Genomic DNA, 13,137 nt, shown 5'->3' with positions numbered 1-13,137 from the left:
GAGATTGCTCTGCAACCTTTTGATGGAGAAGTGCTACTGTACCATCATTGATAGAGAACAGAATTTCAGTTTGAACAAGAAAATTTTACATTTAATTGTGGACTGTTATAAATATAAATGATGATGCATTGATACTTATAATAATGTAAGATTTTTAATTCTATTTAAACAATGGAAAATCTCGAGTGGAATATTTTCATTCTGTTCTTTGTTTAAAAAGTAATTATGTCTCATTATAAATTTGACTTGTGTCGTGTGTAATAAATTATTATAACTATAAATGATATGCAATCACTTGGTTACAGTAATGCATATACAATTATTCAAAATGTTTTATTTTTCAAAGGAAAGTCAACTTGATTTTGTTATAAATTTCTCTCTCTTGCATGACAAATCAAAGTTTGAGAACTGTTCTCTCTGAGACAAATATATTACATTTCAGACAGAATTTAGGGTGGGGTCAACTGTGTAAGCTATTTGTGTAAAGCAGCAGGACCTTCATAACAGAATATTACACTTTTAACATTTCTAACTTTGGTTGTAATAAATTCTGGGTTTTTATTATACACTATGCCTACTTGCTATATGGAATGATTAAAGGACATCATCCAGACTGTGATGGTTGAGCCTCATGCTCTCTCAAAAAATGAATGAAAGGTATGAAGTTGAAATATTAGAGCAATGAAGGAATTGGATCTCACCTCAGGGCTGAAGATAAATTGATCAGTTCAGTAAAAGTTTTGAAATAAATTCTCAAACTTGCTGTATTTTTCTCATAGTTGGCCATAAAGAAATGTGTGTAAAATGGCAAAAACTGTTTTTTTTAAATATCTCTCATTCACACTTTACCGCAGATACACTTCATAAAAGAGAGAAACTTACATTTCATCTCTGCACCACTATTTTTTAATATCCAAAATGTGGAAGCACTACGAAGCCAGTGTGCAGAGGTGCCAGCACCAGAAAGCTGCCACTGGCCACTTGCCATACAAATTTAAAAACACTGTTGCAATGTCCGCAGGCTAGGAAAGACAGTATGGATTACTTCATACAAATTTGATGCAACAACATTGCCTTCAATTGTGAAAAATGTTTGTAATGTTCCACACATGTTGCCCGAAGGTGATCAAACTGATGAAACTGAATTTTTTATTTACAGTTTGTAAATGTCCTGCTTTAACACAAACCATACACAGTTATCATAGCACAAAACAACAATTCCTTCAGATTTTTGCAGCATTATTTACACTTGTTTCATCAGAGCACACATGTATATATGAACAAATTACAGTCAAAATAATGAAAAATCATCACTCCAGATATCATAATAATGTTATGTTACAGACTAGAATTCTAGAGGCATTATCACAACTTAGGAACTCTCAACCTAGGCAATTCACATTGGTGATTAACTTTGGAGGCCGTACATTTTGTGTGGCTTTGTTGCCATTTCATGTTCCTTTTTCTTTGAAGAATAAAAAGAGACTAACTACAAATGATGAAATATAAACTGATTGCAATTTGAATACTTAAAAACATTAAACTGAAATATGCACCACAAAATTAAGTACATCCCTTCACATGAATCATGAAAGTGAAACAGTCTTGTCTTGGAGCACAAGTGCCACAGAAATCTGGAGCCATTGCATCTACTTTCACTAACAACAACACCAACAATGACACACATATGACTAGTATTCAAATTCTGCTCACTACAATAGTTGCAGTTACACATTTCACAAGTACCACTTCATCTCCTACATTATGTTGAGCAATCATGAAGCCCTATAAATTTTTCACACCATCTCTCATAAAATGGCTTTCTCCTATTGTAATCAACTTCTCCAATCAAGTCTAGTTTATCTCCAACACAACCCTACATGTCTTTGGACAAAAAAAGCACATATTTGCAGTTCAGTCACATCCATCAATCCTCAAAATTTTGAGACCTTTACTCATTACCTTTCCCACATCCCAAGAATGGTACAAAATTTTAGCCAGTAGCTGTATGATTTGTGTACAAACATTTTTTCTCTCTTCTAAATTTCTGTGGAGTATTTTGGATTATTTAAAACTAAAAACGTGGTGATCACAATTTATATGTTCCAGTTTTACACAAAAGAAAAGGTCACATACCTATGCAAAACTGTAAATTTTTAAAATTATATTACACCAAAATACGTTACATGGCTACGGGCCGAATTTTGGTCTGTCAGTACCTGTGACTCGATGTAGATTATAAGTAGTGTACCACATTTCCAAAGAAAAAAATTGGATTCCTGATTGAGCTGAAGTTTAACAGGCCAACATGTAGTGCAAAATGAGCATCATATTCAGGTTCGAGGACTGCTGACAGTTACACCTTACTCTTAAAATTTAATCTGTTTCGAAGTATAAATCATTCTCAAGCAATCAAATACTGGGCCCGTAATGGCAGAAGCCCACAGGGGGCTGAAGTAAAATGTAGCCTTCGAACATTCTGCACCACTGCCTTCAGACGGATTCCATGTGCTCCGTGAGTTCGAGGATGGGACTGTCACAGACCGATGGTCCCAGTGGTTGCCAAGGCAGGCCTCCCGGCAGGTAGGAGCCAGGTGCAGGACTCAGTGACAGCGGAGGAGGCTGTAAATGACAAAAACAAACCACTGACATCATTGTGATGAGAAGCTGAAAGAACTGATGTTTAAACTGAGGGCAAAAACCTTTTGAGTGTGACCACAACCAGCCTCAGTTAATTCTAGAAAAGCTTTATTTGATTGCCATAACTGGTTTTTGACCACTGTGATTGTTTTAATGAAGCCAATCAATGGTGCATTCTTGCTATTTAGTAAAAAACAAATACATTTGCTTAACACATCGTGATCCAATAAAACATCACATACAGTTTATTTTTACATGTTTGTTTAAAAATTTAAACGAAATCTAAACCAAGTATACACATGTATCAAAGTGAAATATTTGTTTAGATCACACCTGAACTTGTATTTGGCGAAATATGTCTGTTTTTAGATAGTTAATTTATCCTAAATTTTTCAGTTATCACCATCTTATCATCAACATCATAAGCATTATTGATTATTGAAATGTTTACAAAATAACAAAAAGAATCTATACATATAATAAAATTGTAACTGGCTGATGTCTGTACGTAGGAGGTATTTAAGAAAACTTAATATAAGGGGTATTATAGCAGCAACAGAAGCCAACACAAATTATTTTTATAACATTTTTTGTCTGTCTGTCCATATATTTGAACATGCGTCATGCAAAGATTTGCAAGAATTTAGAAGCATATACCACTAGGGGAAAGACAGACAGTGCCTGCAGGAAAATTAAAGAAACTGTTGGAGAAAAGAGAATCACCTGCGCGAATATCAAGAGCTCAGATGGAAAACCAGTCCTAAGCAAAAAAGGGAAAGCTGAAAGGTGGAAGGAGTATATTGAGGGTCTGTCGAAGGGAGATGAACTTGAGAGTAGTATTACAGAAATGGACAAGGACATAGATGAAGATGAGAAGTTGAGCATTTGAACCGAATGGACAGTGTCTTGGAGATAGGATGTAAGATGAGCATCAACAAAAGCAAAACGAAGGTAATCGAATGTAGTTGAATTAAATCAAATTATGCTGAGGGAATTAGATTAGGAAATGAGACACTGAAAGTAATAGATGAGTTTTACTAATTGGACAGCAAAATAATTGATGATGGCTGAAGTAGAGAGGATATAAAATCTAGACTCGCAATGGCAAGAAAAGCTTTTCTGAAGAAGAGAAATTTGTTAACATTGAGTAAAGATTTAAGTGTCATAAAGTCTTTTCTCAAAGTATTTGTATGGAATGTAGCCACATATCGAAATGAAGTGTGGATGATAAATAGTGTAAACAAGAAGAGAATAGGAGCTTTTGAAATATGATTCTACAGAAAAATGCTGAAGATTAGATGCACAGATCATGCAACTAACAAGGAAGTAATGAATAAAATTGAGGAGATAAGGACTTTGTGGCACAACTTGACTAGAAGAAGGGATTGGTTGATAGGACACATTCTGAAACATGAAGGGATCACCAGTTTAGCACTGTTGGGGAACATGGGGGGTAAAAATTATAGAGGGAGACCAAGAGATGAATACAGTAAGCTGATTCAGAAGGATGTAGGTTTGCAGTAGTTACTAAGAGGCAAAAAGGCATGCACAGGATAGAGCAGCTACATCAAACCAGTCTACATGCAAAAGTTACTACATGAAACAGCATGTGGTTTTCATAGTTGTTATTTCCAGATGTCTAACTTAAAATCTGGTACATGTTCATCTTGATACACCACCAAGAAGATGAGTTATATACGCATAGAGTGAGTTTCCTTTATCTGGCTCAATACAGGGAAACAGAAATCCTTACGAGATACAGGGGAACTGTCTTAGGAATCTTTAGATGCTTTTCTGTGAAAATTTTGCCATAATCAAATTTATTTTTTGATGTGGATGAACTCAGTTTCATGTAAGGATCATTTCATTATGTGGGAAGAAAAGAATTGGGACAGCAGAAGTTTTATAAAACTAAACTAAATAAATCAAGATAGAAATGACAGAGTCCATAAAAGAAGTATTTTGGAACTTTTTATCATAATAATAATAATAATAATAATAATAATAATAATAATAATAATAATAACAGTTTAATGTCGTTATCCATAGACATTCTTGAGTTCATTCTTGAATTGATGTAACTACTGTCTTTGATAAGGTTGTCGAGTTGGCAGTAAAAATCACTTTCACCCTTTTGACAACTTGATCTTCAATTCTTAATATCCATTTTTCTCACTGATAATAAGCTTCAGAATTTTTCAAAATTCATGTGGGTTCAAGGCCCACGCAGATGAAGTTGCAAGCAAAAGCTATGATGCAATAAGAATGTGCTGCTTTTTTTGCAACATGATTTATATCTTTGGCATGTACCACAGTTTAGAGTAAGTTGTTGTTGTCCTGTTGGAGGAAGTGCATTTTGTGTCAGACACGTTATTAAAGCATTGGTGTTGTGTAGAGCATGGTGATGTATGGTGTTGTGTTATGGAACTTGTGTTAATTTTATGTGCTTATCAGGCAAGATCACTAATAAAATGGGGAAAAGTATCAGCAATGTCCTGTTACATTTTATTTATTGTACTCTGTAGAGAGAGGGAAAAAAAGTCTTATAATATTGGCTCGAAATTACAAACAGTTGTAATCTCTATCTCACATTTTCCTCACAATGCACTGAGAAGTATTCACACAAACTATATCACTGGCAGTCAGTGAATTTTGCAAAGTATTATCACTATTATTATTATTATTATTATTATTATTATTATTATTATTTCTTTCTTTCTTATCTCAGACGTGTCTGGTCAAAAATGGAAAGTGACGCGGACCTTGATCAAGCGTGGCTTCCTTTTAACTGTACGGTATATGTTATATTGCATTTAGGAACTTTCGGGTGATTGAACATGTATCAATAATTACAGGTTTCTGTAGTTGTATATATATAGCTGTATTGCATTGATGTACTGGTGGATATTGTGTGGTATGACTCCTGTAGTTGATAGTATAATTGGTATAATGTCAACTTTATCCTGATGCCATATGTCCTTGACTTCCTCAGCCAGTTGGATGTATTTTTCAATTTTTTCTCCTGTTTTCTTTTGTATATTTGTTGTATTGGGTATGGATATTTCTATTAGTTGTGTTAATTTCGTCTTTTTATTGGTGAGTATGATGTCAGGTTTGTTATATGGTGTTGTTTTATCTGTTATAATGGTTCTATTCCAGTATAATTTTTATTCATCATTCTCTAGTACATTTTGTTGTGCATACTTGTATGTGGGAACATGTTGTTTTATAAGTTTATGTTGTAAGGCAAGCTGTTGATGTATTATTTTTGCTACATTGTCATGTCTTCTGGGGTATTCTGTATTTGCTAGTATTGTACATCCGCTTGTGATGTGATCTACTGTTTCTATTTGTTGTTTGCAAAGTCTGCATTTATCTGTTGTGGTATTGGGATCTTTAATAATATGCTTGCTGTAATATCTGGTGTTTATTGTTTGGTCCTGTATTGCAATCATGAATCCTTCCGTCTCACTGTATATATTGTCTTTTCTTAGCCATGTGTTGGATGCGTCTTGATCTATGTGTGGCTGTGTTAAATGATACGGGTGCTTGCCATGTAGTGTTTTCTTTTTCCAGTTTACTTTCTTCGTGTCTGTTGATGTTATGTGATCTAGAGGGTTGTAGAAGTGGTTATGAAATTGCAGTGGTGTAGCCAATGTATTTATATGAGTGATTGCTTTGTGTATTTTGCTAGTTTCTGCTCGTTACAGAAAGAATATTCTTAAATTGTCTACCTGTCCATAATGTAGGGTTTTTATGTCAATAAATCCCCTTCCTCCTTCCTTTCTGCTTAATGTGAATCTTTCTGTTGCTGAATGTATGTGATGTATTCTATATTTGTGGCATTGTGAACATGTAAGTGTATTGAGTGCTTCTAGGTCTGTGTTACTCCATTTCACTACTCCAAATGAGTAGGTCAATATTGGTATAGCATAAGTATTTATAGCTTTTGTCTTGTTTCTTGCTGTCAATTCTGTTTTCAGTATTTTTGTTAGTCTTTGTCTATATTTTTCTTTTAGTTCTTCTTTAATATTTGTATTATCTATTCCTATTTTTTGTCTGTATCCTAGATATTTATCAGCATCTGTTTTTTCCATCGCTTCTATGCAGTCGCTGTGGTTATCCAATATGTAATCTTCTTGTTTAATGTGTTTTACCTTGACTATGCTATTTTTCTTACATTTGTCTGTTCCAAAAGCCATATTTATATCATTGCTGAATACTTCTGTTATCTTTAGTAATTGGTTGAGTTGTTGATTTGTTGCTGCCAGTAGTTTTAGATCATCCATGTATAGCAAATGTGTGATTTTGTGTTGGTATGTTCCAGTAATATTGTATCCATAATTTGTATTATTTAGCATGTTGGATAATGGGTTCAGAGCAAGGCAGAACCAGAAAGGACTTAATGAGTCTCCTTGGTATATTCTACACTTAATCTGTATTGGCTGTGATGTGATAGTATTTGAATTTGTTTGTATATTAAGTGTGGTTTTCCAATTTTTCATAACTACATTTAGGAACTGTATCAATTTAGGATCTACTTTGTATATTTCCAATATTTGTAGTAACCATGAGTGGGATACACTATCAAAAGCTTTTTGGTAATCAATGTATGCGTAGTTTAGTGACCCTTGTTTAGTTTTAGCTTGATATGTCACCTCTGCATCTATTATCAGTTGCTCTTTACATCCTCGTGCTCCTTTGCAACAGCCTTTTTGTTCTTCATTTATAATTTTGTTCTGTGTTGTATGTGTTATTAATTTCTGTGTAATGACTGAAGCTAATATTTTGTATATTGTTGGTAGGCATGTTATGGGGCGATATTTAGCTGGGTTTGCTGTGTCTGCTTGATCTTTAGGTTTCAGATAAGTTATTCCATGTGTAAGTGTATCAGGGAACGTGTATGGGTCTGCAACGTAACTGTTAAATAATTTAGTTAGATGTGAATCTGTTGAGGTTAACTTCTTTAGCCAGAAATTTGCTATTTTATCTTTCCCAGAGGCTTTCCAATTGTGAGTAGAATTAATTGCTTGGGTGACTTCATGTTGCAAAATTATCACTTCAGGCATCCGCGGTATCATCTTGTATGTGTCTGTTTCTGCTTGTATCCACCGTGCATGCCTGTTATGTTGTACCAGATTTGACCATATGTTGCTCCAGAAGTTTTCCATGTCTGTTATGCTTGGTTTATTGTCTATTTTAATGTGTGTGTTATCTATTGTCTGGTAAAATTTCTTTTGGTTTGTGCTGAATGTTTGGTTTTGTTTCCTTCTATTTTCACTTTTTTTTGTATCTTCTAAGTCGTTTGGCCAATGCTTGTAATTTCTTCTTCTTCTTCTTCTTCTTCTTCTTCTTCTTCTTCTTCTTACTACTACTACTACTACTACTACTACTACTACTACTACTACTACTATTATTATTTTAATTGTATCAGTATAGTTCTAATAGATTAGATTAGGCTGTCTTAAGACAGATTTTTTTAAAACATTCTCCTTGTCATCGGCAGGCTAACAGCTTGTCACAGTGGTAACTCCATTTCCTGTTAGATTACCAAAGTTAAGTGCTGTTGGGCTTGGCTAGCACTTGGACAGGTGACTGTCCAGTCTGCCAAGCACTGTTGGCAAGTGGTGTGCATTCAGCCCTTGTGAGACCAATTGAGGAGCTGCAAGATTGGGAAATAGTGGGTCTGGTTACAAAAACTGACAATGGTCGGGAGAGTGGTGTGCTGGCCACATGTCCCTCCATATTTGCAATGGGTGTCGCCTGTGGGCTGAGGATGACATGGTGGCAGGTTGGTACCATTGGGCCTTCAAGACCTGTTTGGACAGAATTTAGTTTTTTTTTTTTTATTGTGTCTTCACCAACATATCACCTGATCCTTCACTGTGCAAGAATCTTTACACAGTCAGCACACCTATGTATAGCAAAAGTCATGGAAAGGGTCATTGCACATGTTGCATATAATGCCTAAATTCCTGAATGTTGCAGCAAGATGCACTTTATGGCATCATGCACAATCTGAGCTCTCTGCTGCGGACCAGTGTGTAGTGGCACATCGCAAATTTACTAACTTCAAATGTATGACAATAATCTTTGCAAGAATCATAGACAGCATATTGAAGAGCAGACAGTAATTTGGGTTTTTCAAGAACAAGTGTCTAGTATGAATCTTCAACATCATAGACAATGTTTCCATACATGTAAATTGGCACACAGGGTGAGAACGAGTATGTGACAAATGGCAGACACGAACCTACTGCAGTGACACACTGCACAGTCGACAGTCTTCTGTGGGCCAGACCACTGCCTATTTGAACGTGAGATACCAGCAACCAATTTCTACCAGGACCGAGTGGAGGCAAATTCACTGTTTAGGCTTTGGCAGCCAACAGCTGACTCATGTCCCATTGCTGACACCTCAACATAAGAGATCAGCTGCTGGCTCTGACTCACAAACATCATCACTAGATGATATAAATGTGGCAGCATGTAGCTGTCTGATGAATCCATATCAATATTAGTGCACTTTTGATTCCACCTGTCTGCTTTGACCTGTGATGTCATACTTGGAATAAACAGTGCAGCTCACATAAGTTGCTAAGAAAACCACTTAGATGCTCAAAGGTGGCAACCACAAGATAAACTATTACTGCCACAAGCAAACATAAGAAAAACGCAAAGTATTTCAGTCACACAATGAAATGAAATTAAAGGGTCAGCCATAAGCATTAGGCTGTTTTGGTGGTAACAAACTAAAAATATGACATAACACTAACATCAATTCAAGACAATCACATAACCATAAAGAACACTAACAAATTACTTCAAATAAAAAAAATACAAAAAACATACAATTGTAATCAACTGTTCACTTAATCAATATAGCTCAAATAAAGATAATGATTTTACCACAGCCCACTCTTCCACCATAAAAATAGAATAATAATTATTATCTCAAATTTCACTTGACCTACCTAGCCTAAATGAAGAGAGCAACACCAGACCATCCCACCTAATAAAACAAAAAAATCAGTACTGCAAATTTCACTTGAGCTATTAAAGCATACTTATAACTCATGGAAACCTCCCTCAAATGAATCAAGGCTGCCCCCCCCCCCCCCCACACGCGTGCACGCGCAAAAAGCATACTGCAAGCAATAAGATATTCAAATACAACTCCAAAGCAAAACTCCATAAAACACTCAACATGCAGCATATAAAACAACAAACTAAAACTGAGAACTAAGAGTTCAGAAACCAAAACCAAACCAGAGACTCAATCCCATTCAACTGAACCACTACTACAAACCAAACAACATGCACAAACATTTACCACAAAAATCTGCCACTGCTGACAACAATGTACCCCCTACAGAAACAATGTGTTTCAAATACACTGCACCTCCACAATGTCACATTCAGGAAAAAACAGGCAAATATTTATAAGAACCAAAATTATAAATATGATTGCTACTCATTTCTCTAGCAACATTTTAAACTGTACTCTCAGGTTCCTGCCTAAGCACACCCTTGTAAATGATGACATATTTGGAATAAACAGATTATTTTACCCCATTTACTAAGACAAACATAGATGGTATTTAATAACAGGCCATTTACATCCTTTGCACAGGACGTCACCGGTCAAAGCTGATGAATGGAATCAGACCATGTACTTGACCCTTGGTATCAGTTGTATCGAGCTGACAGCCACATGGAAATATGTCATACCCCCTATGAATCTTTCGATCATTTGTTGGGTTGGGTTGGGTTGTTTGGGGAAGGAGACCAGACAGTGAGGTCATCGGTCTCATTGGATTAGGGAAGGACGGGGAAGTAAGTCGGCCGTGCCCTTTCAAAGGAACCATCCCGGCATTTGCCTGGAACGATTTAGGGAAATCACGGAAAACCTAAATCAGGATGGCCAGACGCGGGATTGAACCGTCGTCCTCCCGAATGCGAGTCCAGTGTCTAAACCACTGCAGATCATTTGTGTCAGCAAGGTTGTGTGCAGGTAGAAGTTGCTTCTACTACAGTCTGGGCTCTGTTCACATTAGGCCCCAGTGTCTGGCTGCAGGAAAGAATGACAGATGCACAATATGTGGACATTATTGCTAACCCTCTGCATCCCTTTCTGGCATTAAGAGCACAGCAATGGAGATATGGCATTTCAACAGAACAATGGAACAAATCACTGCTGTTCGATTGCACAGAGGTGATTTGATTAATTCTCCAGTTAATTCTTGACCACAGTTTGGTCTCCCAGATCACACTATCTTAACCCAGTTGAGAATTTATGGGATGCTGTCAAAATGTGTGTACAGTTGGTGAACCCAGCGCCGACTACAAAAGAACAGTTGTGAATAGTAATGGATGATGTGGGGATCAGCGATTCCTACACCTCGTAGCGTTCTTGCTTCAACTACTACTTCCAGGACTGATTTCCTATTAACATCACACCCAGTGCCTTTCCATGACTTTCATGCAATCACTGCATAAAAACATGCATATTTGTTACATATGTGTCATTCATATAACATATAAAGTGGAGCTAACTACATAAATACTCTCATAAAATGCAATTGGATCAGATGATATGTTGCTGATGACTAACAATGTAAATAAACAAGTGCATTCATACAAATATGGGCATAGTGATCCTAAACTGCTTATGGTTAGGCACCCTCACATCATCCAGTGTCTTCAAATGTTCCTATCATTTCAATCCTTTTTCCTCAATCTTGTTTCCATTAACAATTTAATCTCTCATCTTCTCCATTTCTGTTACATGTATCCAGTTTCTCAAAAACTATATTTCTTTTACTTGCACCTTGCTTTTCTCCCTTTGCTTCATGACACAGGTTCCCCTCCACAGTCAATGCTCAAAAAAGGCCATATACCTCAATGAACTAAGTGTTGGTAAGACATTGCAAAAAACACAGTGATGCAGATTTTAATGCAACCTGAGTTACAAGTAATTGCTCCATTTGCAAATATCACAATATTCCAATCAAGTCTGTTATTATTGACTTACAGTATGCCCAGAAGCAGAATCTGCAGTACCAAATTATGAATCTGTCACATTGCTTTCAAACTGTCTCGCAAGTTGACCAAAAGCTAAGAAACAAAATGTTCTCTTAATGAAAAATGCAACACTGCACAAGAAATGTAAGTCATCATTTAAGGACCTAGGCATGTGTCTAGTTGTAGATAAATAATTTGTCTATTCAGTGAAATTTGAATTGGTCACAGTAAATACTGTAAAACCAATACTGGAATAAACTGCAGTGTTTAAATGCGGGGTGTAACACCGTACAGTAGTACTGCACTGATACTGCAAAAAACATCTGTGTGATGCAGTAAGTATCAGTTGAAAATTCCAGAGGGTAGAAATCAGTGTTGTCACCGTAAAAGTGTCACACATGAATTTGTAGACAGCCTTTAGTTTTCTACATTTTTTCCCCTTCCGACTTCAAAATGTCTACATCAATAAATGCTGTAACTGTAGATTTATCTTTCTTCAAAGTATCTTCTAAGAGTAGTTGAAGGGGCAGTGTTTCTTTGTGTGTTCTCTCCTTTCTACATCATAATGATGACAGCACTACTATAGTGTATTACATTTGACCTTTCATTAATTTAAGCTGAGCGCAAACTTGGTTTTGGTTCAGGGCATCATGATACAAATGGGAGTTGCTCGCATATGGTACAGTCCTGAACAAAGCAAATCATGTTTACAATATAAAGGGCAGTCAATGAAAAATGAACACCCACCACAGTGTGACCATGGATGGTTTCATTCAAAAGTAATCATCATACATGTTATTTAACCCCTTGGGGGAAGACACAATCAATTTCTGTTTTATACAATGTGATCAGTTGTTGAAGGATCCACAACTGCACCCACTCTTGAACTTCCTCATCAGACTGAAACCGACATCCACATGTTTTTTTTTCCCGGTTAATAAAGATGTGAAAATTGCATGGTGAACTATCTGGGCTGTATGGAGGATGTTGAAGTATTTCCCAACCAAATTGCTGAAGTGTAGCCTTCATTCAATTGGCAGTCTGGGGACAAGATTGTCATGCAACAGGATGATTCCATCTGACAGCATTCCTTTGGGTTTTGACTTTATAGTGCATCACAGTTTCTGCAGCATTTCTTCATTGATTATGGTTCATACTCATGGAATTTGACAAACAGAGGGCCCCTGCAGTCAAAGTAGAAGGTCATTGTGATCTTACGTGGTGCCATCATTTTGAGTCCGAAATGGCAAATGCAACAGTGGAAACAACCCACATCTGACCCATCAAAGAAATCCAAAGCTGTTCACACAAGCTCCAGCAAGATCTTGATGACCTTCTCCTTTGACTTCAGGGGACCTCTGCTCATCAAGTTCCTCAGTTTGATTGAGGAATGCTGCAACATCCTCCATACAGCCTAGATCTTTCAATTATGTGATTTCCACATCTCTGGCAATCTGAAAAAAGACAAGTAGA

The 13,137-nt window shown here is 36.3% G+C and overlaps 1 protein-coding gene across 1 annotated transcript in view; it reads right to left on the bottom strand.

Moving 5' to 3' along the window:
- Window positions 1-937: 937 nt before the first annotated feature.
- LOC126106193 (serine/threonine-protein kinase SIK1-like) overlaps window positions 938-13,137 on the bottom strand; it is a gene marked incomplete at its 5' end in the record, with an annotated part of 543,990 nt that continues 531,790 nt past the window's right edge. Inside the window, one exon of the mRNA XM_049912429.1 lies at window positions 938-2,622. Within this exon, the coding sequence (XP_049768386.1) occupies window positions 2,494-2,622 (129 nt within the window). The remainder of the gene's footprint in view (window positions 2,623-13,137) is intronic.

This window comes from Schistocerca cancellata, chromosome 10 (genome assembly GCF_023864275.1).
Source record: "Schistocerca cancellata isolate TAMUIC-IGC-003103 chromosome 10, iqSchCanc2.1, whole genome shotgun sequence".
Lineage (NCBI taxonomy): Eukaryota > Metazoa > Arthropoda > Insecta > Orthoptera > Acrididae > Schistocerca > Schistocerca cancellata.
The sequence above is the reverse complement of the archived record's forward strand: the minus strand, read 5'-3'. Positions and strand labels throughout refer to the sequence as shown.